Source organism: Pelophylax lessonae (genome assembly GCF_965119305.1).
Source record: "Pelophylax lessonae genome assembly, chromosome: 3".
NCBI lineage: Eukaryota > Metazoa > Chordata > Amphibia > Anura > Ranidae > Pelophylax > Pelophylax lessonae.
The window spans coordinates 334,159,573-334,186,482 of NC_138770.1; the positions used below are offsets into that span (position 1 = coordinate 334,159,573).

The 26,910-nt window shown below is 38.3% G+C and overlaps 1 protein-coding gene across 10 annotated transcripts in view; it reads right to left on the reverse strand.

The window, feature by feature from the left end:
• The window catches only part of DST (dystonin), a 783,726-nt gene that overhangs the window by 46,410 nt on the left and 710,406 nt on the right, over nucleotides 1–26,910 (reverse strand). For all 10 annotated transcript variants that reach the window (XM_082250079.1, XM_082250078.1, XM_082250081.1 and 7 more), the window contains 14 exons: nucleotides 19,973–20,176; nucleotides 17,314–17,545; nucleotides 16,800–17,026; nucleotides 15,247–15,369; nucleotides 12,992–13,093; nucleotides 12,479–12,580; nucleotides 12,144–12,317; nucleotides 11,670–11,825; nucleotides 9,673–9,870; nucleotides 8,181–8,309; nucleotides 4,789–4,959; nucleotides 3,661–3,816; nucleotides 444–650; nucleotides 238–357 (listed from right to left, as the gene is read on the reverse strand). In XM_082250079.1, the coding sequence (XP_082106205.1) occupies nucleotides 238–357; nucleotides 444–650; nucleotides 3,661–3,816; nucleotides 4,789–4,959; nucleotides 8,181–8,309; nucleotides 9,673–9,870; nucleotides 11,670–11,825; nucleotides 12,144–12,317; nucleotides 12,479–12,580; nucleotides 12,992–13,093; nucleotides 15,247–15,369; nucleotides 16,800–17,026; nucleotides 17,314–17,545; nucleotides 19,973–20,176 (2,301 nt within the window). The remainder of the gene's footprint in view (nucleotides 1–237; nucleotides 358–443; nucleotides 651–3,660; nucleotides 3,817–4,788; nucleotides 4,960–8,180; nucleotides 8,310–9,672; nucleotides 9,871–11,669; nucleotides 11,826–12,143; nucleotides 12,318–12,478; nucleotides 12,581–12,991; nucleotides 13,094–15,246; nucleotides 15,370–16,799; nucleotides 17,027–17,313; nucleotides 17,546–19,972; nucleotides 20,177–26,910) is intronic.

The following is a 26,910-nucleotide window of genomic DNA, read 5'->3' on the forward strand; positions in this document are numbered from 1 at the left end:
TTATAATTCATGCGTTTGTGTTTCACATTTATCACATCTGGGATGTCTACTAGACTCTTGTTTTGGTTAGGTTTAAGTCAGTAATTACTAAGAATTGTAGGCATATAATACATAACGCCAAATTTCCATGAAAAGAATTGTACCGCTTTTGGTATGTAATTCCTGACAGAATCATACCGCCAGGGAGGTTAACAGTAGTTAATCATTTCATCCTTTGTACAGGACTTTATCACTGACCTTATGTGTTGACAGTTGCGTCTTGATCTTGTCTGGGTCATTTGCAATCTCAAGTTCTGAATCTAAAGATTTTTCTGATTCCTCCAGCCATTCCATAAGTTTGTCAAAGGCTTCCTGGAACTGTGATAAATGATACAAAATTGTGATGAAAAACCTCTTTTCTTACAGAGAGAGCAAAGTAACAGACTCAAACCTTAATACGGTACCTGTTTGGATCTTTTTCGGGCATCGTCTAATGCTCGTCCACTTTCTACAGAGCGCTGGACAATATTTTCCCATCTGCTTTGCACACTGATCAGTAAATTCTTGATTAACACTACATCCTCTTTTTGGCTGAAATATTTTAAATGGGTTCCAGTTTTATCCAGCTCCATGATCTGATCTCTGTGAGAATTAACTTCAGTAACAAACACCTAAACCAAATACAGAGGCATTTACTTTACTTATGCAGCAAGTCACTAAAAGAATTAGCACATTCCAACTAGCTCTCCTAAGCTGGATAATCAATAAGAGGAAACATTATAGAGTTTTGCTGCAGCACAAAAAAAAAATGTGGACGTCACATTGATCTCTGGTGTGTATTTATCAAACAAATCAAATGTGCTTTTTCAGTCGCAGGTGCAAAACAGGATTTGCATGCATTAGTTACCTACTGTGTGAAAACCCTAAAATTAGTTTGCACATAGATATACAAGTTCCAGCTTATACACGGTATCTACAGCTTTTAGAAAAATGAGCGCTGTCTTGTGTTTCTCCCCCCATCCTCCTAAACTCAGTTAATGCTAGATGGGCTCTGAATTTCTGTTAGTGAACAGCAGGGCACAGAATGCTCAAAAAGTGTCCATATCATTTTAAAACAGATCAGTGTAAATTATACCCTATATATGCCACATAAAGCAATATCCTGAACATTACATGATTTGGAAATACTGATCAAATACCAAGAGATTGTTCACTACAGATTTTGAAAGGGAAAAATACTTTTTTTTACACAGAAATTACAAACAGGTAGAAAAAGTGTTCAAACAACATTGGCACATACTCATGAGAGATAATACCTTAAAAAGTATATTACCACCCAAGCCACAATTTATATATCGTAGAGTGCCTAATTTGAAAGATAAATTAGCTCATAATATTCCTGACCCACCAAAGCGGATGGTATCCACTTTTTTGGATTTCAAAGGTTTTTATGCATGCAGAAAATGCAATGCATGTAACACAGTGAGAACAAAAGCTAGAAAACAAACTTCCTTTGTATCCCATGTTACTTCTAAAGAATATGAAATTAAAAAATTAATTACATGTGCAAGTACCCACTTCACGTACCTGGCTACATGTCCATGCGGCCTACAATATGTAGGCCGCACCACCAGAAAATTGAGTACAAGGATAGGGGAGCACCTTGGCAACATCAGGAGAGGATACAAGAAACATAGCCTCTCCATGCATTTTAGGACCCACCACAACAGGGACCCTTCACTACTACAGTTTTGTGGTATAGATATGGTGGATCCACATTGGAGAGGAGGAGACAGAAAAATTGCCATATCTAAGAACGAAACCTTTTGGATATGTGAATTAGGCACTTTACAACCCGGTGGAATGAATAAAGATTTAGATATAAACTGTTTTTTAACTAATTTTTAAAATATGATTAGGGGTTTTAAAAGGGGATTTCGTATTTATATAATATTTTTTAATATTTTTTAATATAATTTAGATATCTGTTATCACATTTGATTGAATGAACTAAGTACCGATAAATTTAAGCATTACTATCAACGGTTATTTATAAGGGTCTCGGTATATAGCATGTATGTACAATAATGATGGAATATTTATTGTCAACACTGACGTGTATAAAGGGAAAATATTTATTAATCATATAGAAAAAAATCGGTTATGTTCCACAGGGAAGTAATTGATTGAGCTCCACATCCTATCTATACCATAGTTTATCATTAATGGGAAAGAGTACTGTCAAAACAATGGTTTTTAGGAGATCATACATAATGGCTTTGGTTGGTTCAAAAAAATGGGGTTATTTGCATAAAGCCCTTCGCAATAGTGTTAAACCATGGGAATTATTTATGCATATAGAGATACGATCACGGACATCATCTATTACTTCCGGTTTGTATTAATCAATGACAATACCAAGGCGGGAGGAAAGGCGGGCTCAATAGAATCCTTCCGCATAAAACCAAGTTGACACACAGCGCACGTACCACTTCCGAAGACGTCACATCTCTGACGAAACGCGTCAAGTTGGTACGCACGCTGCCTCGCTCTGAGCCATTGCTGGACCGCACGCCGACTATACCACTTCCGGGTAAGGCGCTAACAGCGGAGCTTCACCAGCGTCCTGTTGTATCGTGCCGCGAGGCACCACAGGAGCTCAGCAGCGGTAACCTATCTACTAGGGGACCCCTCAGCGGGTACCCACCCTTTTTGCTGTGACCCCTCACCGTTTTACTTGCGAGTTTGCACTAGTTTTTACTATCACGTTTGGAGTTTACCACAGTGTTTTATGGACTTTTTACTGGATGACTTTTAAGATGAAGAGTGTGTATACCATGTGTTCGAGTGGAAAATAAAGGACGTTACTTTTTCACACTATGAGGAGCTCTTTCTTTTCTTGTTTATCCCGAGTGCATATGGGCTCAACACGGAACCGGGTCATCTGACACCAGGAATAACACACAAGCGATTCTTGATTCTTTTTGGCGTACGCCATAAGAATCAACTACATCTGGTAAGTGGGCTACCTTACCTTTGAGCACTGAAGGGTGAAGCAGAGGGCCACAGGAGTCACCACTGAATGCTATTGCACAAAAGAGACTTTCAATGCAGCACTTTTTTGCACTTTAGTCACGTTTTTTTATGGACTGTCACCATCATCACCAGTGTCATATATTATTATCTTATTGTTTATTATTATTAATATTATTTCTGCACTATATATATAAGTTTATAGTGCCATTTTATATTTGAGGTATTGGAGTGATCCTCACTCACTTATTTTCACTTACCTATATTGTTTTACATATTCATATTGTTCAATCATCCGTTGTTTTGAGTTGTTCATCCTACTAACACAGGGTAGCGCAGTATTTTTCCCTTTCACTTTTTCCCAGATCACTATTTTTAGTGCACTTGATACTTTGCTGCTTCCCACAGACACTGAATTATATTATATATATTTTTTAGCACCTAGGCGCGATTATACACAAATATTTTTTTTCACTACAGATTTTGCCTACGTAAGCTTAAGTCGTCAGCTCATGTGATCGAATCATGTCTATGGCCAACAAAAATCTATATCAAAGGACATTCCTTACCTCAAAACAAAATCATGAACTACAGGTAAATCTATAAGAACTCAATGAGAGGAGTCATAAATGTAGTTTTCGCACACACCTTATGTTCATCAATCTGAAATAATACTGTTTCCAAAACAAGACTTGGAGGAGAAGCCATATTTAGTGTCTGCTCTGCTTGAGTTAACCAGCTAATAAAGTCTTGAAGAGAATTGTGAAATCCTGTTGCCACACTTAGTGCTTCCTCGAGTTTTGCCTAAATGTAAACACAAAAGATGAGAATGATACCAGACTCATTCAGCTTCATATGCCTTGTTCATGTGATTAGCGTATGAGGTTTGTAGTACTGAAGAAGTCCTGTTCACATTTTACTATTCTTTTTTAGCAAAAATAACAGCCTGGAAATTACATGAATATTAAAATATTTTACAACCTTGGTAATTAATTAAGAGAGATTATGTGTAATATTTAAGGCTAAATGTGTAATATTCAAGGCTTAAAAAAGTAGTGTGGGAATGCATATTGCTGCATTGCTACATTTGTCCAGCGTTGGCCAATGTATGTATGCATATGTCATACCTGGAAGATCCCCACTGAAGCTAGAAATCACTGTAGGAAGCACTGCTACTACAGTGATCACAGCTATTGGCTGCCTTGCTGCTTAGTGAACACAGGGGGTCGCTTGCTCGGCATGGTTGCCATTTAGAGGATATTTTCTCAAAGACTGTAAAGGTTTCTCTGATTAGATGAGGTTGGAGAAGCGGAGCAGTGATGTCAGAATCTCTACCTCGTCCAATTAGGGAATGATTTGCATTGGTCCATGCAACTCTGCGAAAATATACCCAATCTTCAGCTCTAACCCTATATTATAGTACAGTGGATATTAAAAAAATTAAAAAAATAATATCAGTTGGCAGTTAGAAAAATAAACCAGCAGGCATGTAAACCATGAATATGCACAGAGAATCATTTAAATATGATTTAAATTGGCTAATGTTGTTATTCCTACTATATAGAGTTTGTATGTTCACCACACTACAAGATGCTGTTGTGATGAGGTCATTAATATTTTATCAAAGCTGAGACAGAATCAATTACCAACACCAGATCAAAATGTTATTACTATAAATAGTATGACCTTTATGAAAAGCTTACTTTTCTTGTCTACAGCACATTATTACAACCAAATACCGCAATAGTGTTTACCTATTAAGCCTCCAATACTTACTTTTTGCTCGCTGAGTTTTGTTTCTACAGATTCCCATTTCTCTTTTAGGTTGTTTATGTCTTGATCCATATTTGCTTCAGGGTCATCTGCACTTTTTTGCAACAGTTTCTGGCTTTTAAGCATGATACATTTGTAGACCTCTTCCTTTGCTTCAAACATAGCACATAGTTCCTAAAGATATGCAAATACATTTTTACAATGCTTCATTACAATAAGTTAGTACGTCAGAAGTTGGTTGAAACAGATATACTTTACAAATGATGAACATGATGTGCATGTTGATGACTGATGAAGGGAAATGAAAGTGGTTGAAAAGCTTATAATTATTTTACTATAAAATATTAAACATGTTATGCTTACCTGCTCTGTGCAATGGTATTGGACAGAGCGGTTCTTTACCTTCGCTTTCGGAGTCCGCTGATGGCGCTCTCAGCTCCTCCTCCTTCTCTTGGAGTACCCCTAGCAATCTGGCTGCTAAGGAGGTCCTCGTGCGGGTGTACTCCTGAGCCAAGCTGTAAATCCATAGACATGCACAGAGCAGCTCTACCCTGGCCATAACACGCGATTTCTGGCAGGATCAACAGCTATTTTTTTCGTACTTTCAGAAAATGTAATGTGATATTAAGTCTTGTTTTTTTTTTTTGTTAAAAATAACATACATATTATACTTACCTGCTCTGTAAAGTGGTTTTGCACAGAGCAGCCCAGATCTTCCTCTTCTCAAGTTCCTCTTCGGCACTTCTGGTCCCTGGTCCCTCCCTTCTGTTGAGTGCACCCACAGAAAGTAGCTTGCTATGGGGGCATCCGAGCCAAAGTTCCCTATGTCTATTCAGACACTGAGCGGTGACCCGGCCCCACCCCCGGGAGGGAGAGTCTGGGGCAGCTGAGACATTCCTGCAACATCGCTGGATCGAGATGTGCTCAGGTAAGAATTAGGGGGGCTGAGGGAGGCTGCTGCGCACAGAAGGCTTTTTATTTTAATGCGTAGAATGCACTAAGATAAAAAAAACCTTCTGACTTTATAACCCCTTTAACCTGAAAAAATAAAATCAATACAATCAATACAGCCACCATGTCTGCTTACTGTATTTCTAATAATTCAAGCCTAACTATAGCCAATATTTTCTTTTTTTTTTCTTACTTTGGGGAAGTAAGATAAATTCTGTCAGGTTATTTGTTGTCTATATCTCTGTTGGTGAGATTTCCTCTCGGGACAGCTACTGATAGGAAATCCCTCCAATGAGGACACAAGGTGCAACCTCCCACTTTTTTCAGTAAAACGAGAAAGGGTTTGTTACAACCTCTGTCAGGTATTACTTCAATTATTTTCTATCCAGCTAGGACAAGAAGTAAAAAAAAAAAAATCTCCCCCAACATGGTCACAGAAAGCAACTGAAATGTGACAACTGGATTGTACTCTTCTCAAATCTATCCAAAGCTCATAAAAAAAGTTTTGGCTCGAGTTAGGCAGGCCATAGAAGATGCAATTTTCTTTCGCTCCATGACAGATGGAAGGAAAGAAAATTGCTTGATTCCCCCATCAACACAGTCAGTGTTGATGGGGGAATCCCTAATGCAGCGATATTGTGTTCTGCTAGCGGAGAGCCTTTCCTGCATGCAGAACACAATGATTGGTGTTGCCGACAATAGCCGGCAACACTAATAGTTTGGGAGAAATTTGAGAGGCTGGTTGTACAGCTAATTAAATTGTGTACAATCGGGGTGCCCATACATGGAACAAAATTCAACCAGTCCCCATTGAACCAGCAAAATTTCGATCAATGTATCTTTAGTCTTTAAAATAAAACAATGGGAACAGCCAATTATTTTTTAATTTGTCAGATCCTGGTACAAACAATCCGTTTTTGGCTTTCAATCCAGCGGGCTAAATGAAAAAAAATGGGACAGATCCCTGTACTAACACAAGCAGTGTTAGTACAATGATTTCCCCCCGCTGTGCTATTGTGTTCAGTGGGACTGCTAGCCCCTCCCCCACCAAAATACACAGCTCAGCGCTCACAGCCATTGGCTGCCAGTGCTGATCGGATGCTGGTTTTCCAATTGTTGGTCTGTTTCTATTGTACTGATTGTGATCAAAATACGGCCCAGTTGTATCCGGAATGGGAAACACACTTAACTGCAAATGTTTATATACTACTCAAATGCAAAACTAGTGAAATAACAGAAAAAAAAGTCAGTGGCCTCCACCTGTAAAACCACTCCTGTTTTGGAGGTTGTCTCATTGTTGCCCATCTAATGCGCCTGCCCCCATTAGGAAGCGGGGAAGCCGATCCACGGGACCGACGGCCACGATTGGTGCCGGGCACCTGTGATTGCTCCCCGATGAGAGAGAAAGGCGGTCTGCTGTTGTAAACACAGCAAACTGTTGTTCTCTCTAGAATGAGCACAGAGCGCTTGTGATTCTCCAATTTAGTATCACAGATCTCTGAGTAGATTCCACAAACTCATACCCCACACAGTTAGAAAACACTCCCCTAGGCTCACACTTAACTCTTTGATCACCCCTGGGTAACCCCTTTCCTGCCAGTGTCATTATTACAGTAACAGTGCATATTTTTAGCACTGATTACTGTAGTAATGTCACTGGTCCCTCCAAAAGTGTAAAAAATGTCAGTTAGGGGTCTGATCTGGCCACTGCAATGTCGCAGTCCTGCTAAAAATCACAGATCGCCGCCATTACTAGTAAAAAAAATGAAAAAAAAATAGCATAAATCTTTCCCCTACTTTGTAGACGCGATAACTTTTGCGCAAACCAATCAAAATACGCTTATTGGGATTTTTTTTTACCAAAAATATGTAGCAGAATACAAATTGGCCTAAAATTAAGAAATTTGATTTTTACATTTTTTTTTATTGGGAATGTTATATAACAGAATGTGAAAAATATTGTTTTTGTTTTCAGAATTGCCGCCCTTTTTTTGTTTATAGCGCAAAAAAAAAAAAAAAAAGGCACAGGTGATCAAATACCACCAAAAGAATGCGCTATTTGTGGGAGAAAAAAGGACATACATTTTATTTGGGTACAGCATGACTGCGCAGGTGTCCGTTAAAGTACGCAGTGCTGAATCGCAAATAGTGGCCTTGTCATTAAGGTGGTAAAACCTTCCGGCCCGGAAGTGGTTAAATAGTTAATATATGACACTCAACACTAGACGGTAGAAGGATCATAGACAGGGTTTACAGGACCTTTTTCACATGTGTCTTTCCTGTACTGTATTTGAAAATGTTCAGAAAAAGCCATAAAAATCATAAAACACTACTAGACAAATTCAGAACTTTATTGCAAGAACAGCCCATGACCACTGATGTCCTTGCCTACAAGGCAGACAGGACGACTAGGCTGAGCTGGAGCAATGTCTGCAGATTCTTACCAGATGATTGTTAAGTTGCTCTCTTGCTGTTTCTGGTAATCCTCCAACAGGTTTGGAAGCCAGTAAATGACGTTCAGTCTCTGTCAGCCATTGATGCATTTCTTCAATCTCGCTGTGGAAACCCTGAGCCTGTTTTTCAGGGAACAGATAACTAAATGTTAAACAAATGTCAGCATCCTAACACTGAGCAGTGCATAACTGCTTAGTCAGTAGATACATGCAGCAGCCTTTTGAAATAGCATAATATATGATTTCTTATTGTTTTCTGGATTTTGTTTAGAGTAAGAACAAACATGCATAACTAGGCACTATATAAACATCATAAAACTCATAGTGACAGAGCACTTCCTAGGAACTGCTTTTAATAATAACTTCATTTTAATACAGTAACTATATATATATATATATACACATATATATATATATATATATATATATATATATATATATATATATATATATATATATATATATATTCTGGTCTATTTGTTCTATTACATAATAACAAAAGGACAAGCAATGTTTTGTTTACTGGCCAGAAAAGATCACTAAAAGAATGTAGTATGGGAAATGTTCAATATTTGCATATTAAAAAGATATATATGCATAGGGTTTGATTACTTAAAAATGGAGAGTGCAAAATCTAGTGCATGGTAGCCAAGGAGCTGCTAACTTCAGCTTGTTCAATCAAGCTTTGATGATGATTGGTTTCTATGCAGAGCTGCACCAGATTTTGTGCTTTCCAGTTTTAGTAAATCAACCCCTAGTGTTTGAGTTAAACGGGTACTAGAATGGGTAACCTTTTTCTCTTCTAAGGCAAGCCTGACCCTCCAGAGAACAAAAGAATCAAGGCAGATAATTATTTCAGTCCAGTGTGTGTTTCTCCTAACAATGCTCTTATTTAATTAAATTACAAATAACTATGTATATTAAAGCAATTGTAGACTTCACAGAACCATGTTTTCTCGTAGTATCTGCATCTAATATCGAACAACCTGATATAAATGGTGGCTTTATTTTAACTTTTACCAACAAGGTTGAAATATGTAAATCAAAATGAAAATTTTTTTATAAGCACAAGAACATTTGTTTTCCACTAATTGAGCTTTACATGTCAGCAAATTTATTTGAATTATTTAAACAACACAAAAAAAGAGCTTAGTAACATCAAACAAATAAGTGATCAGATCAGATGTATGCCAACACATCCCATTCGAATTATTTGCAAGTGATCTTGTTTTATACTGCACACAATATGGTACACCATATTTAGAAAGATACTCTCATGAAACATAGTTCCTATTATAAAATGCATAAAACTACACACTGTCAACACCATGTAAAAATTCAGATTGTTATTGTTTTCAGAAAGCATTGGTAGGTTCTGCACTTTCACAAGAAGGCATAAAGCATTGATAAAATAACACGCTTCACTCATTGATAAAAAACATGTTTGAATAATTGAGTAATCTTTTGGTAATCTTTCACTTACCTGGAAAAGTGCATTGTCAAGTTGCTTTCTCCTCTTCTCTGTTTTATCCGTGACATTTTGCCAACGCTGGCTTAGCGCCTCTAACCTGCTGTGCAGACTGTGGGCCTCTTCTCCAGCACTGGACTCTATCAGGTCGTTTCCTGCTTTCTGGACCGTTTCTACACTAGACTTGTGTGCCAAAACATCATTTTGTAGCACCTATAATAATAAACAAAATGGGGTTGTTAGAATGTACACTAATTTTATTATATGGGAAAAAAATGATAGATGTATACATTTAACTTAACCACTCCAACCATCATACCTGTATACACTATTTACTGTAGACTACAGCAATGCTTGCATTTCAGCTATGGGCTTATTGATTCAGTGATAACTTTGTCATTACGATAAAGTAATAATATTTCACTTTTTTGGTACAAACAAGACTATCTGTTGGCAATAATGTCTTGCAAAAAAATGTTTTGCATATTTTATTTTTATAGATTCTTCTGTCTATAATGACAATAAACCTAAGGTTTTAGTAAAACGCATGGCAAAACTCATTTCAATTGAAATAAAGGCTTTATTTTTCAATGTTTTGCGGTTATTTTAATTCAGACATTAAAAAATTAAATAGGAACTTTAGTCCTCTATAATGTTGCGAAACACATGCACACGCAACCATCCTTTATAATCTAGAGCATATGCAGATTTGCCTTCGTGTGGCAAGGTCTTCACACACATGAAGTAAACCCATATGTGTGTAGATGTGCCGCAGGTTCCTACCCAAAGCCCTGTGGCACATCGGCACGGTCACAGAATTGGGGGGAAGGGGGGAATGTAATTTTTCTTCTAGGTGAGAAAGCAGAAGCCACTGCAGCACAAAAAGACTATGGGGGGATAGAGGGAGTCAGTTTGTTTTAGGGTTAAATAGGCATTGGTTTAATTTTTTTACTCACAAGGTTTCTTTAGCTGACATCACATGCTGATAGCCTCTTTGATCTACTATAAAATAACCAGAGTATTTACAATGTAGCAAAACAATATTGCTACATCAAAATCTTCCTGACACTGCAGACTGTGTTCTGTTATTGTCAAGATACACAGAAGTAGTAAGAGCTGCTTTCGTGATACTAACAAATCCCATCATTCTGACAGCAAGGATTCCTTGAGTACAGAAGCAGCTCTTGTTCTGGGTAAATGCAGCCAGAGAGCTGCATGGAAGAAAGAGGAGTAGGGTGAACCACACATACCCAATGTTTAAATGAAGTTTCTTTGCAAGTGTGTAGCACTCCTAAGTCCAAGACTGATTAAATAAACTCCATTGAAAAAGCTTTGCATACATCCTCCAGTGTAACACACTGATGATGCAGGAAGCTCTGACTCTCTTTAGACCCCTTTCACACACGGAGTTCATCAGGCGGACTCCGTTTTTCTCAGCGGGGGATCGATCCGCCGATCCCCCACTTAGCAGGCGGATGACAGCTGTGTTTCCGCGCTGTGTGCGGAGACACAGCTGTCAGGTCTTTATTCTTTATTCAGGTCTTTATTCTTCTCTATGGGGGAATCGGATGGAACGGACCGTCTGTCCGTTCTCATCCGATCCGCCAGACAGATGGAAAATAGGGTTTCCATCCGTCCGGTTTTGATGGATCGGATTGGATGTCAGCGGACATGCCCCATAAAGATGCATGGGGCGTCTGTTCAGATCCGCCCAAAAAACTGACAGGCGGATCTGAACGGACTCCTTGTGTGAAAGGGGCCTTAGAGTTAAGTGAGTGGGAAGCTTTTTTATTTGAGACTCACCCTATAACAAAGTGGAAAGAACCAGGTTTGATGAACTCTAAACTGGGTACTTAAGGACCTTGAATTTATACTGAATGACAAGTGCTATAACTGCTTATGGATTTGCTTTTTAATGGTAATGATTTTAACACACGCGGAACTAGTTTTGTTACAATATAAAATCAACTACGTGAAGTGGCTATAAGTTTCTTTGTGTTAAGATTACTCACGTGGTGTTTGGCAAGTTCAATCTCAATAGTCTTCGGATCTCCACCAATAGGTTTCTGATCATTGAGCAGTCCCTCTGTATGAGTCATCCATGTTAGCAATTCATCTAGTGCATGCTGGAATGGGCCTAAAGCTAAGAGGGCAGCTTCTAGTTTGTGCTGATGGAAGGAGGAAGAAAAAAAAAAAAAAAACTTACTGTACATTTAACAATCATTTCAAAACACATATATATGTTGTATATTTATATATTACACAATGATTGTTTAGTAAATCCCTCATTTTACATATATCTGGTAAATCTGGTATGTGAACAGTTTATGTTCTAGTGTCTGACATATTTATGAAATGGTGCCAATAATCCAAGGAAATAAAAGCTATTTTTAACCTTTAACTATTCAAGTTTTCATGAAACAGATTTTGCTAAGGTCATTTATACTCTTCACCTAATTAATCAACAAACATCATTTTTATATTACCTGTCTGTTGATAATTCTATCCTCTAAGGTTTGCCATAAACATTTCAGTTCTTTGAAGGAGTCTTCAACAGCTTGCTTATCATGCTCATCCGTCACCTTCTTCTGTAATAACTCTTTTTGGTGATTCAACCTTTCCATTTCTATTTGTTGTTGATATGCCTCGGTCTTAAATTGCTGCAGCAAGGAGAAAAGAGTAACAGACAGTTCACAGGGATGAGACTATCAAGGTCAGAATTAGATTCAATGAACTGTATCATGTAACATTTACAAACGAATCAATAGGGTATTCTAAACTATAAAAATAAAATACGTAATAACAAGTGGTTTTATCATACCTTGAGTTCAACTATTTGCTGCTTCACCGTGTCTAGGTCTGTTCCAATAGGTGACATTATAGACATTCTCCCTGTAGCAATATCCACCCAGTCAAAGAGTGCCTATAAGTAATTTAAACAAAACTTTACTGACATGCAGTATCAATTACCCTAACAATTATTATCTTGGGAACATTATAGCGGTAATAAAGAATACTACACCAAGTAAGTTATTGAGGAAATTAACAATGGAGTTCAAGTGATAACATTTAATGGATTATTTTATTTAAATTTGTTGTATTAGCCTTCTGTTTAGCCACACATTTTGCTCATTAAAAGTTAAACAGAACTGATGTTCTTTTACGTATATCATTTTTACTATTTGTAAATGTACAATGAATTGATAACTACAAGAGAACCTGTAAAAAAGTTGAAAAATATGGCGTGTAAACTACAATAGAATCAATTATGAGAGGGCACAAATTATCAATTATTATTTAACTTTCCTCAGTATTAACAAAATAATCAATGTACCTGCAGCCCATCCTGGTACTGTACAGCAGCCTGCATTGCTTCATCCAGTTTGTGTACTCTCTCTTTCCATGTTTTATAAAGTGTATCCCATGCAGAATTCAGCTAGAAATAAAAACATTTTTGAATAAATCAAACATGATACAAATTTGCATTATATTATTTATATATTATATTATGATGTATGTAGATATATATATATATATATATATATATATACATTTTTTAGAGATGTGTTTGCCACATTTTCGTCACACATGTACCTGCAGGGTTTTTCACCACTGCTCAGTCCCCACTAAAGACATAGAGCAGTTTATAATTTTCTTTACACCAAACTGAAGTGCAGTGCTCATAAAACAGAAACAAACCAAAACTAATATCAGTTCAGTAGATGTATCTAAAATAAAATTTATAGGCAAATGAAAGAACCCCACCGTGAAGTATAGGTGAAAAAAAATCTTTATATAAATCTCCACATAATAGTGTAGAAAACTCCTTCAAGTGAAAAAAACAAACAAACACACTCAGTACTTCCACATTAGTGCTAGATCAAAAGCTTACCAGAAGAGTATGGCCCTCAGAATGAGAAATCACATAACACTTAAAAGTGATTAGCTCAAATCCTGGATATATGATGTCATCGCTTTATTCCACCATATATACGGGCAATCACTCAGAGGAGTGTGCATGGATTTATACAAAAAACACATATGCAGCTTGAATAGCCAGAGAATGCGGGCTAATTTAGGTAAAACAAATGTGCCTAGATTCTCCTGCAACGTATTAAGAAACCCAATGGCTACAAGATGATCATGACAGTGGTAACCCCTTATGTTCCGACTATGTCATACAGGTTGGTTTAAAAACATTACACATAGGTTTGATGGACACTTGCAAGTGGTCAACCTGATAGTGAACTCCAATCCATGTACAACGTAAATAATTACATCTCAATAGCGAGCTTTTTTAATATATATACACACACACACACACACACACACACACACACACACACTACAAAGAGCAAAGCAAAAGCAATCTGTTGGGAAGTATTTTACAATTTCCATACATGTTGCAAAAGCGGTTTTATTATTTAATGGTTCATTCAGTGGATGGAAGCAGCGGCTACTTTACATCATGGAAAGGAGTAGATCTTTCTTTTTGTCCAGCCATGAAATTGTACATTATATTTATTTATATTTAAAGCACTGTGTAAACTAATGGTGCCATATAAGTACTTGTAATAAATAAAAAAATACATGTTTTTGTGTCCTTTTTTAACGGCATCATTCTTAAGTTGTGAGAGCCTAAAGTGAACATAAACTCAATACTGATTGTATTGCATTTTATAGTAAGTTCCCAGGAGCAGGGCCCTCCTAACCTGTTTGTATCAAATTGTATTGTTGGTGTATTGCCTCCCTTTATATTGTAAAGCCCTGCACAAACTGCTGGCACTATATAAATCCCGTATAATAATAATTATAATAATACTGGATTACTTGATGGCCAGGCTGAGCAGCTGAAAATTATCACTAATGTGTATCAACAAAGGGGTGGGAGGGCAGAACAACAGGGAAGAAGAAAGGAGACAGAAAGACACAAAAGAAACCGAGAAGGAGAGAAAGAAGAGTAAAAGGAAGGGCGAGAGCAAAAGCAGGAGAGATGGAATGAAATAGAGTAAGATAAAAGAGACAAGAGAGGGAAAGAATGAACAAGAGATAGAAAAAGACTCAACAAGAGAGAGAAAAAGACACAGTGAGAATAAGAAAAATATTAATTTAAATACAGTATGTTTTTCATTGTGTCTGTTTAAATTACATTAACTAATATTTTTGACCTATTATTCCCCATTTCACATTTAAAAGCATATTTTGAATTCCCTACCAATTATTTAAGTATAATCTTTTTTACTGTTGGGCCATGGAAGGTTTTGGAACTATTCATTGGGTTCTGGTCTAACTAAGGTTTAGAATTACTGTTCTAGTCAGTTAATTGCACCCATGCCTGGTGTTTACCTTTGATAGCTTTTTTAAAGTACGGTACATATTAATAAGAAGAAGGGGAGACATTTCTGTAAAATTGATTTCACCTTCAGTAAAATTTCACCTCCAACTGACTACAGGGCATTACACTGAGACTTTTCTTCTGCAAAGTTATGCAAAATGCATTGGAATCAATGAAAGACAAGTCTCATCCATAATTGCTATAGTGTTTACATATAAAAAAAATCTCAATATGTACTGTAAACCTGAATTTACCTCATCAATACTTTTATTCACAACGGGCTTGTCAGGTTCTCCACATCCAGATATTAACTCTGACCCAAGAGAAAACACAAGGTCCAACTCTTCTTGCAGGCCATCAATTTCTTCTTTTATAGCCTAAAAAAAAAAAAATGTTACTGTGAAGCTTCAACATTATGCTAAAAGAATAATAATAATAAGAAGAAGAATATTCTAACAAATACATGGGAAAACGCCAGTAATATCTGCTTTGCTGACACTGTTGTCAACATATGGATAGTAAATGTATTGAAAAACCATAGCAAAAATTCTATAAGATTAGCAGATAAAATTCTATAAGATTAGCAGATAAATACCCTATTACAGTGAGACTATCATTGCCCCAAAACAATAATATAGCAGGACCCTGCAAGATGAGAATTATTGTGCTTACCTCTTTGTTAGCCCATGCCTGTTTGCTTTCACTCCCTTTCAGCAATGTAGCCTCCCTCAGTATTCAACACTTTTGGGAATTTCTAGGCTAAAGTTATAGTAAGTTCATCAATAAGAACATATATTTATTATCTATATGGTTTCATCTGCTAGTAGTGACTTGTCATTTCACTACTAACAATTAGTGGTTTGTCAGTTTCATAAATGTTGCTTTTACTAACAGTATATATCAGCTTTTAGAATAGGGTCCCAAACTGGGTATTTTCCGAGGCCTCAACTTTATTTTAAGTTTTATGGTAGTTCGCAATTATGGGACTCCAAAAAGTATGATGATTCCTAACTGTGAACATTAGAAATAATTGCACAGCTAGAACTTCAAATCGTGATCGTGACTCCTGACTGACAGGTTACTCATTTATAACTAATATTGGATGATTATAGGTTTATCACACATTAAAGTGGTCTTTGCAGTACAGTAAATGGTCTGTTTATATTGCCCATGTCCCCTTCTCTTGTAAAATTCGTAACTAGGAAGCACCATCTCTCTGGGAAGACTCCTGGCTAATGAAGAGTACCTCAAAGTTTAAGAGAAGACACTCAAGTTCATTGCAAGATTGTCTTCCTGCAAGATCTGGGCTGCTCTTTCTTCCCCGGGATCTCTCTGGAAGGAGTGTGACATCATCCTCATATAGGTGCCACAGACAAAAGACAGAGGTAAGTAAAAAATCTAACTTTTTTCTTACAGGTACTTTTTGGACATAATGGGTTTGCTAGACTAAAGGCAAACAAGCTGTTCACTTTCCAAGGTAATTTCCAAGCATGAGCAAACAAAAAATATATATATTTTTTTTTCTTAGCACGTGACTGGATATTCTCCCCAAAGAATACCCAAGAATAGCCTATTTGTCTTTAGTATATCAAACCCACTATGTGTTACCAATTTTTACACGAAGTGGGGGGCCCAGACATTGCAAGGTCTGTCTTAAATAAAGGCATGTAAATATACTGTACTGTAATATTAGGTACACATGTGAAAAATATAAGGCTGTGTTTAAGGCTCATATGCATTTTGCCAACTATGTCTTCTATTTTTTATGTATAATTATGTTCCAGTAAGGCCTTATTAGTCATCTCACCTCCGCTGCCTCTTGTTGCTGTTTTACAACTGAAGGATCAACTCCAGGTTCATCAAGATCGCTGATAAATTCTTGGGTGTCTTTAATGGTGACTATTAGAGCAATGTGATCACACCAGAATTTTTCTGCCAACTCCAACACATCCAACAACTGGGTCTCCCTTTCCTCCGTCAAAGCCTGGATGTCCTCCCAGATAAAGACCATTTGGTCAAGCTTATCTTGGACAGCTGGCGAAGAAAGCACACTTTATAAACAAATATGTCTGCAATCTAATTCAGCTTTAATAAATTTATAGTTGTTCAGGCAATTAGGCTTTAATGACTCATAAAAAAGGCATTGTAAGGCAAATCATAGCACCATATTTCTTGCCAAAAGCAGATTTCATAACATAATTTCATGGGAGAACTATGCACAACATAACTGACAGCACATGATAAGAACAGCACTAAAGTCTGCACTATGCACCATCCACTGAAAATGAAAAGAATAGTTGCTGTCTTGCCCAATGAATTACCTTTAGCTGAGATGTCCTTATCAGCACCCTCCGAACGAGCGATCATTTCCTCTCCACGCATCTTAAGCGTCTCATAGACAGGCTGCAGCTTTTCAAGCTCCATAGAAACATTTTTATTCTCGCTTATCTGCTCTCTGATCTTCTCACACTCTGCAGAGATTGAAGGTGGCTGTCTCAAACGCTCAGCTATTCGTTGCAAGCTTTCAAGCATTGGATTAATCTTGTCATGAAACTGGGCAGCAATGAAAACAGAAAGCATTCTTTTTATAAATTTCATTTTGAGCCGGTAAAACTTCAATAATAAAACATTAACAATACTGGAAAACGTGAGTTGAAAACTTATAGAAGTAGCATTTGATATTATCCCATAAAGAACTGAATGGTACCTAAAAGCAAAAAAGTCTTATATGTTTGGCATTATTCAATGGTATTAAAACAGTTGTTGTGTTCCTCATAGTAAAAAAAAAAAAGAAGAAGAATTGAGCCCAATTCTAATTATATTTTTTAGTGATGTATAACTATATTTACTTGGGATGAAATATTATTCTGGTTATGCTTTAATGTGAAGTTATACAAATATGACCTGCTGGACTTGCTTAGTCCAGCATCGTATTCAGCATAAATTAACTACTGTATGTCATTAGAAAGCTATGTACAGTATATAACAAAAGTGAGTACACCCCTCACTTTTGTGTAAATATTTTATTATATCTTTTCATATGACAACACTGAATAAATGACACTTTGCTACAATGTAATGTAGTGAGTGTACAGCTTGTATAACAGTGTCAATTTGCTGTCCCCTGAGTGCCGGGACACACTTATGCGATGCGGGAAGGCTGCAAATTCGCAGCCTGTTCCCGCATCGCAAACGCACCCTTGGCAATTCACACTGCCATATGCAATACGCTGGGGGTGTCAATGAAATGTTAACGACAACCCCAGTTTGATCGCATATCGCAGTGCGATCTTTACAGTTCGCACAGGATCAGATCGCACAAGTTTGAACCACTGTGCGATCCGATCCTGATGCGGCTGAAAAAAAGGGTCATGTGCGACTTTAGTGCGGGTGCAGTGCGAATTTAGCTGATCGCATGTAATGAAGGAGCAGTGCGCTCCGATATTACATGTGATCGCCGCAGCTGCAAGAGTGTGAACCGGCACTCAAAATAACTCAAAGCACAGCCATTAATGTCTAAACCGCTGGCAACAAAAGTGAGTACATCCCTAAGTGAAAATTGCCAATATGTCAATATTTTGTGTGGCCACACTTATTTTCCAACACTGCCTTAACCCTCTTGGGCCTGGAGTTCACCAGAGCTTCACAGGTTGCCACTGGAGTCCTCTTCCATTTCTCTATGACAACATCACAGAGCTGGTGGATGTTAGAGACCTTGCGCTCCTCCACCTTCCGTTTGAGGATGCCCTACAGATGCTCAATAGGGTTTAGGTCTGGGGACATGCTTGGCCAGTCCATCACCTTTACCCTTAGCTTCTTTAGCAAGGCAGTGGTCGCCTTGGAAGTGTGTTTGGGTTCGTTGAAGGGAGGGGTTCATGCTCTGCTTCAGTATGTCACAGTACATGTTGTCATTCATTCATGGATATCTCAATGAACTGTAGCTCCCCAGTGTCGGCAGCACTCATGCAGCCCCCAACCATGACACTCCCACCACCAACATGATTGACTGTAGGCAAGACACACTTCTCTTTGTACTTCTCACCTGGTTGCATCCACAAACGCTTGACACCATCTGAACCAAATAAGTGTATCTTGGTCTCATCAGACCACAGGACATGGTTCCAGTAATCCATGTCCTTAGTCTTCAGCAAACTATTTGCGGGCTTTCTTTTGCATCATCTATAGAATAGACTTCCTTCTGGGATGACAGCCATGCAGATCAATTTGATGCAGTGTGCGGTGCATGGTCTGAGCACAGACAGGCTGACCCCCCACCCCTTCAACCTCTGCAGCAATGTTGGCAACACTCATACGTCTATTTCCCAAAGACAACCTCTGGCTATGACGCTGAGCACGTGCACTCAACTTCTTTGGTCAACCATGGCAAAGCCTGTTCTAAGTGGAACCTGTCCTGTTAAACCGCTGTATGATCTTGCCCACCGTGCTGCAGCTCAGTTTCAGGGTCTTGGCAATCTTCTTATAGCCTAGGCCATCTTTATGTAGAGGAACAATTCTTTTTTCAGATCCTCAGAGAGTTCTTTGCCATGAGGTGCCATGTTGAACTTCCAGTGAACAGTATGAGAGAGTGAGAGCGATAACACCAAATTTAACACACCTGCTCCCCATTCACACCTGAGACCTTGTAACACTAACGAGTCACATGACACCAGAGAGGGAAAATGGCTAATTGGGCCTAATTTGGACATATTTACTTAGGTTTAGACATTAATGGCTGTGTGTTGACTTATTGTGAGGGTACAGCAAATTTACACTGTTATACAAGCTCTACACTCACTACTTTACATTGTAGAAAAGTGTAATTTCTTCAGTTTTGTCCCATATAAAGATATAATAAAATATATACAAAAACGTGAGGGGTGTACTCATTTTTGTGAGATACGGTATATGCGTTATTTATGCATGTATTCACATAAAGAACACTTCAGTCTCTATATATATGGAAGACACTACAACAGGTACCTGTGATGACTGAGAAAAAGCTTCATCCAAGGCAATAGCCCGCTTCTTTACAACTTCCTTGATTTCACTGTAGATGGAGTCAGATGAAATATATTTCTCCTGGATGAAGAAACCTTCCTCAGGACTGAGTTCCAGCAGCTGGGGCCCAGTTTTGTTCATCTTATCTATATGAGGTTTGTGTTCTGCAATTAGCTCACGAAGTTGCTATGACAAAAGACAAACACATTACAAATGTTTTAGGATCATACTCCCTTCCATGTCTGTTTAAGCGTCTTAATGTATCCAGCTGGCAAAACACTCTAAACAAAGTTATAAAGAGTAAAGATAATAACTAAACACATACATCTCTAAATTTATTACATTGATTTTATCCACATGGGCATGGAAAAACGTATTTTAAATATTTATGATGTGACTTCATCAAGTGCCATTGCCCTGGCAAACTTACAAGGGGACTTCTCACTAATTCTAAACATTATATAATTTAAAATGGCAAAAGACCAAAGCAAGCAATGGGACTACTTGTTTGGCTAGGATAGTGGGGGTACAAAAGGTACTGAGCTTAAAAAATTCTTAAAATGCAACAATATTAAAAGCAAAATAAAATTCAGAAATTGCATTGTTTAAAGAATTAATAAAGAATAGCAGTCCCTTATAACCTGGAATCTATCATTTATTGCTTGTAGCATGGCCATGCAGACAAAAATAAAATTTGTAAAGCTCACAATACACGTGCATAGAGGATATCCTGAACCTTTTTATCGTATAAAAATTTTCCAACCATATTTAGGCAGTCCAAATAGATATAGACTTCCCATATTGTTTAAGAGACAACATGCCAACAAGACCATAACACAACTGCATCATCTATTGCATCAAACAATAGACTAATAAAAAAAAACTCTCAAAAGGTAGAGCTTAAAAGATTTTATACACATGCTGACTAAAGGCAAATAAGGACTCTCTGCAGGTAATCTCCACAGGAATTGGTACTTTCATTAAATGCAGAACTGCTAAGTAAAATAATAATATCCAAAGTGATCCATACCTGATTTAAGTTTACTGTCAGATCACTATAATAAAAATTTCAATGCAGTGGGTTTCTATACTTTAAACAATATTCTTTGCCCTATTTAGCAAATACAGCAGAGGGCAATTTAGGTAATTACTATTATGCTAAAGATTGTAAGGCAAATATGGTGATATTTTTTAAAGCTGAATAAAAAAAAAAAAGTTAAATACACAGTTGAAAATCATATATAGGAACAGTAGAACATCATATATAGGAACAGTTTTTATCTACCAATGGGTTTGTAATTCTGTTAAATCAGCTTTGTCAAGATACTCCTGTCCAAACAGGTTGGTAACTTCACTTTGTTAGTGCAATTAACCACTTCCGCACTGCTCACTAGAGCTCTACTGCGGCAAAGTGGCTCGATAACGTCCGGCGACGTAGACCTACGTCGCCAGACATTCCCCTTTCTCGGCGCCGCGCGCCGCCGGAGGCTCGCTCCCGCTGTATTCAGTCACAGCGGGAGTCGGGCCAGGGCAGGAGATCGCCGCTGCTCTTCCCCAATCGTCGGGGAATCGAGTGTGGAGATCCGCCCGCTTGTGTAAACAAAGCGGGCGGATCTCCTAAGTGACAGACAGTGACAGATTGAAGGGGTTCAGCATAGCTGAACCTACGATCTGTCCCTGTGTCACTCAGTCACCTCCCCCCACACATGTCAGTAAGCACCAGGCATACATTAACCCCTCCCTCTCCAGTAAAATTAACCCCTTCCCTGCCAGTGTCATTTTTACAGTAACAGTGCATATTTATAGCTCTGATTACTGTAGTAATGTCAGTGGTACCCCAAAAAGTGTCAAAAATGTTAGTCAAGGGTCCGATCTGTCTGCCGCAATGTCGCAGTCCCACAAAAAAAATCGCAGATCGCCGCCATTACTCGTTAAAAAAAACCCACCAAAAACGACAGAAATCTTTCCCTTAGTTAGTAAACGCAATAACTTTTGCGCAAACCAATCAAAATACGCTTATTGCGATTTTCTTTACCAAAAATATGTAGCAGAAAACAAATTGGCCTAAAATGATAAAACATTTTGATTTTTACATTTTTTGAGGGGAATTTCATATAAAAAAAAAAAGTGAAAAATATAGTTATTTTTTCAAAATTGTCGCTATTTTTGTTTATAGCGCAAAAAGGAAAAATCGCACAGGTGATCAAATACCACCAAAAGAAAGCGCTATTTGTGGGGAAAAAAGGACGTAAATTTTGTTTGGGTACGGCGTTGCATGACCGCGCAATTGTCAGTTAAATTCGCACAGTGCCAAATCGCAAAAAGTGGCCCAGACGTAAGACAGCAAAATCCTCCGGTGGTAAAGTGGTTAAACATTGCACTAAGTTTGCTGACTGAGTAATCAGAAGGAACCTGCCTTTCTGGCAGTTCATAAATCAGTCCCAAGAAAATTAATCTCTGGAGAGAGTGTATGCTCCTGCAAGGGAGGAGATAGGGGTAACTCCCTCTCTGATGATAAGGGGCCTCAGGGTAGACATACTGTGGACCATTGTATGAGGGGACTACATTAGTAACTCTCACATACTGGAGACAGGCAGTTTCCAACGTTACAACCTGACAAAGATACATCAGGCTGGATCTTGCAGGCATCAAATCCTTCCCAAAATGTTGTTGTACCAATTTCACTGGGGGAGTAACCCCCCATGGGGTGCTGGAAAAAGGCACTAGGTTAAACACAGGAGTCAATACTCTGAGAAGTATCAAGTGTGCATGGGTGACACTGAGGATACCGATCCCTACCTAGGTGAGGGACAGACAAAGCCAATCTGGGTTGACCAAGTTGGTCAGAGGGTTCCTTAGGAGAGTGGAATTGCTGAAGAGTACCAGGATTTTTTGATGCTCTCACATGTCCCAAGAGTGGTGACCCAGAGGTGAAAATAACTCAAAGCAACTGGGGAGAGTACATTATTCGGTTTGTGGCACAGGGATAAAGCTAAGGAGGGTGCCAAAGGCAAGTGATTAACCCATGAGCCTACAGAAGCACTATCTGCACATAAAGGTGTGAACCATTGCAGAGACTTGCAATGGTTCACACTCAGTCCCCCACTGTGGAAATGGTGACATACCTTCATGTGAATGGTAGGGCTTAGCTAGTTAAACAGAACACTCTGTTAATCTGTGTGGACTATAGAACAATGTAGGAGACATATTTATGAATAATCTGTATTTACAGATTTCAATATTTATTATAGAGAAAGCCTTACAGAAAATAACAGCACCAAACATAAATGGGATGGAATGACATATTAAAACATTGTACAAGCATAACATGGAAAACTAAAGTGTGCCCATGCATGAGAAAACAATAAGGTAACCTAATTAATAATTTTTTTTAAATGTGTCTGAGTATAATTTTGTGCTATAAGAGCTGCTGTAAAACATAAAGTGCTATAGCAACCTTGGTGAACAGTGATTTGGAGATACCATGAAATGATTCTCTGTAAGGACCAGAGAAAAAGAAAAAAGAGAGGCAGAAACAGGACAAAAATGTAATTTCTTCTAACAAGCCATCACAACTGAAGTGCAAGGTCCCCGTCATTGGTTTCATGCACTATTACAAAGGGATCTGCCTCAGTATCTTTTTTTTGAGGGATCTAACCCCTTCTGCCATGGCCTGACAGATTAGGACCACAGCCAACATAGGGAGAGGGATAAACCTGCCAGGGAAAACTGGGATTCCAACTGCTAGTCAGTAGGAAACTTAAAGCTGATATTTAGCCATAACAAAAAATCTTCTTTCTAACATTAGTAATAAACGATGTCCCCCTTTCAAATCTTCTTTATAGCATTAGTAATGAAGGATGTCCCACGTCATGCAGGCAGCTGAACTTCTGGGGCTGCAGGGGATAATAGCTTAGGGTCTTCTGTGAGGCTGCTATGAAAAAAATTCCGGAAAAAATGTTTACAGAAACACAGGATCCATGTCTTCTGTACTGACAGAATGACAATCTGCCTTGTTTATATAGGCAGACTGGCATTCTGTCAGTGTACTAAGCGATCTCCGGCTTCTGGCAGACATCAGGTCAGCGGGACCCGTTGATCAGCTCCCATTGTGTAAAATCACAGCAGGAGAGAGCCACCAGTTCCTGAAACCCGGAAGTGCAGAATCGTGTACATAAATACATGATTCTACACAGCACTGCCACCCTGTAGCAGTAAATCTGCTATGGGGCAGTCGACAAGTAGTTAAAATTTTTTAATATTAATGATTATATATATATATATATATATATATATATATATGCGCAGAGATTTCTGTACCTAAAATTGGATGGAGATCTTTGTGGAATTCTGTTACAATGCTACAACTTTGCAACATATTCCACTAGTTTACATGTAAAAGAGAAAACAAAAGCAGAATATTTGATGCTCATTCATAACCTTAAGTGCCGGTTCACACTAACGCGGCACGACTTTGGGGGCGACCTGTGAAGTCGCGTGCACCGCGACTTTGGCGCGACTTGCACGGGCTTCATATAATGAATGTCAATGCAAGTCGCTCCAGGTCGCCCCGAAGTAGTACAGGAACCTTTTTCTAAGTTGGAGCGACTTGTGTCGCTTATATTAGAACGGTTCTTGTAGCACACAATGGACCGCGACGGACCGCGACTTGTCAGGCTGACAAGTCGCGGTAGTGTGACTGGACACTTATAAAGCTATGTATATTCCTTTCATGGTATGTAAAGACAAATTAGCAGATGTAGTTTTCCAAGATATGTTGAACTTGACACATCCTGTACAAACACACTGACTTCAAAGCATACTATTTACTCTAAATACAGAATTTCCATAAAACCAAAGCTAATATAAAGCAAAGACAGCGATTAAGGCAAATAACTTACACAAATGTAAGTTGTATGTTTTTGTATGTGTTGTAACCATTTGTTAATGGGAAATCCATCTACAGTGCATCCAGAAAGTATTCACAACGCTTCACTTTTTTCACATTTTATTATGTTACAGCCTTATTCCAAAATGTTTTCAATTCATTATTTTCCTCAAAATTCTACAAACAATACCCCATAATGACAACATGAAAGAAGTTTGTTTGAAATCTTTACAAATTTATTACAAATAAAAAATGAAACAAAAATCCTGTGTACATAAGTATTTACAGCCTTTGCTCAATACTTTGTTGAAGCACCTTTGGCATCATTTACAGCCTAAAGTATTTTTTTTTTTTTTAAATATTTTATTGGTTCATAAAAATATAAAGTTACAAACTGACAATCAGCCAAAGTTGGCAAAAGAAACCGTACAGTATTGTGCATAAAAATGTAGAGTTACAAACATACAATCAGCCAACGTTGGCAAAAGTAACAGTACATAAATGCATGGATCAAACATCATCAATAACCAAGGGGAACCGGGACAACTCCACCCTGTGAAGCGCATCTAGTCGAACAGGGATTGTAAGTGGAAAGAAACGGGTGGTGAAAGTGGAAGTAAAAGAACTAGACACCAAAGGGAAAGCGAACCATCAGGAGAACAAAGCAGTCAAGTTGGGCCTAAAGTATTTTTGAGTATGATGCTACAAGCTTGGCACATTTATTTTTGGGTAGTTTCTCCCATTCTTCTTTGCAGGACCACTCAGGCTCCATCAGGTTGGATGGGGGAGCATCAGTCACAGCCATTTTAAGATCTCTCCAGAGATTTGCAGTCGGGTTCAAGTCTGGGCTCTGACTGGGCCACTCAAGAACATTCACAGACTTGTTCCATAGCCACTCTTTTGTTATCTTGGCTGTGTGCTTAGAGTCGTTGTCCTGTTGGAAGATGAACCTTCGCTCCAGTCTGAGGTTCAGAGTGCTCTGGAGCAGGTTTTCTTCAAGGATTTCTCTGTATATTGCTGCATTCATCTTTCCCTCGATCTTGACTAGTCTCCTAGTTCCTGCCGCTGAAAAACATCCCCACAGCATGATGCTGCCACCACCATGCTTCGCTGTAGGGTGGGTATTGGCCAGGTGATGAGGTGTGCCTGGTTTCCTCCAGACATGACGCTTGGCATTCAAGCCAAAGAGTTAAATTTTTGTTTCATCAGACCAAAGTATTTTGTTTCTCATGGTCTGAGAGTCCTTCGGGTGCCTTTTGGCAAAGTCCAGGCGGGCTGTCATGTCATGTGTCTTTTACTCAGGAGTATCTTCCATTTGGCCACTCTACCATACAGGCCTTATTGGTGGAGTGCTGCAGGGATGGTCATTCTTCTGGAAGGTTCTCCTCTCTCCACAGAGAAATGCTGAAGCTCTGTCAGAGTGACCATCAGGTTCTTAGTCACCTCCCTGACTAAGTCTCTTCTCCCCTGATCTTTGTTTGGCCATGTGGCCCATTCTAGGAAGAGTCATGGTGGTTCCAAACTTCTTCCATTTATGGATGATGGAGGCCACTGTGCTCATTGGGACCTTTGATGCTGCAAAAAATTTCGGTCTTGGAGGTCTACAGACAATTCCTTGGACTTTTTGGCTTGGTTTGTGCTCTGACATGCACTGTTAACTGTGGGGCCTTATATAGATAGGTGTGTGCCTTTCCAAATCATATCCAATCAACTGAATTTACCAGAGGTGGACTCAAATCAAGTTGTAGAAATTTCTCAAGGATGATCGGTGGAAACAGGATGCACCTGAGCTCTATTTTGAGTGCCATGCCAAAGGCTTTGAATACTTATGTACATGTGACTTTTTTTGTTATTTATTTTTAATAAATTTGCAAAGATTTCAATCAAAACGTCTTTCACGTTGTCATTATAGGGGATTGTTTGTAGAATTTTGAGGGAAATAATGAATTTAATCTATTTTGGAATAAGGCTGTAACATAACAAAATATGGAAAAAATTAAGTTCTGTGAATACTTTCCGGATTCACTGTATG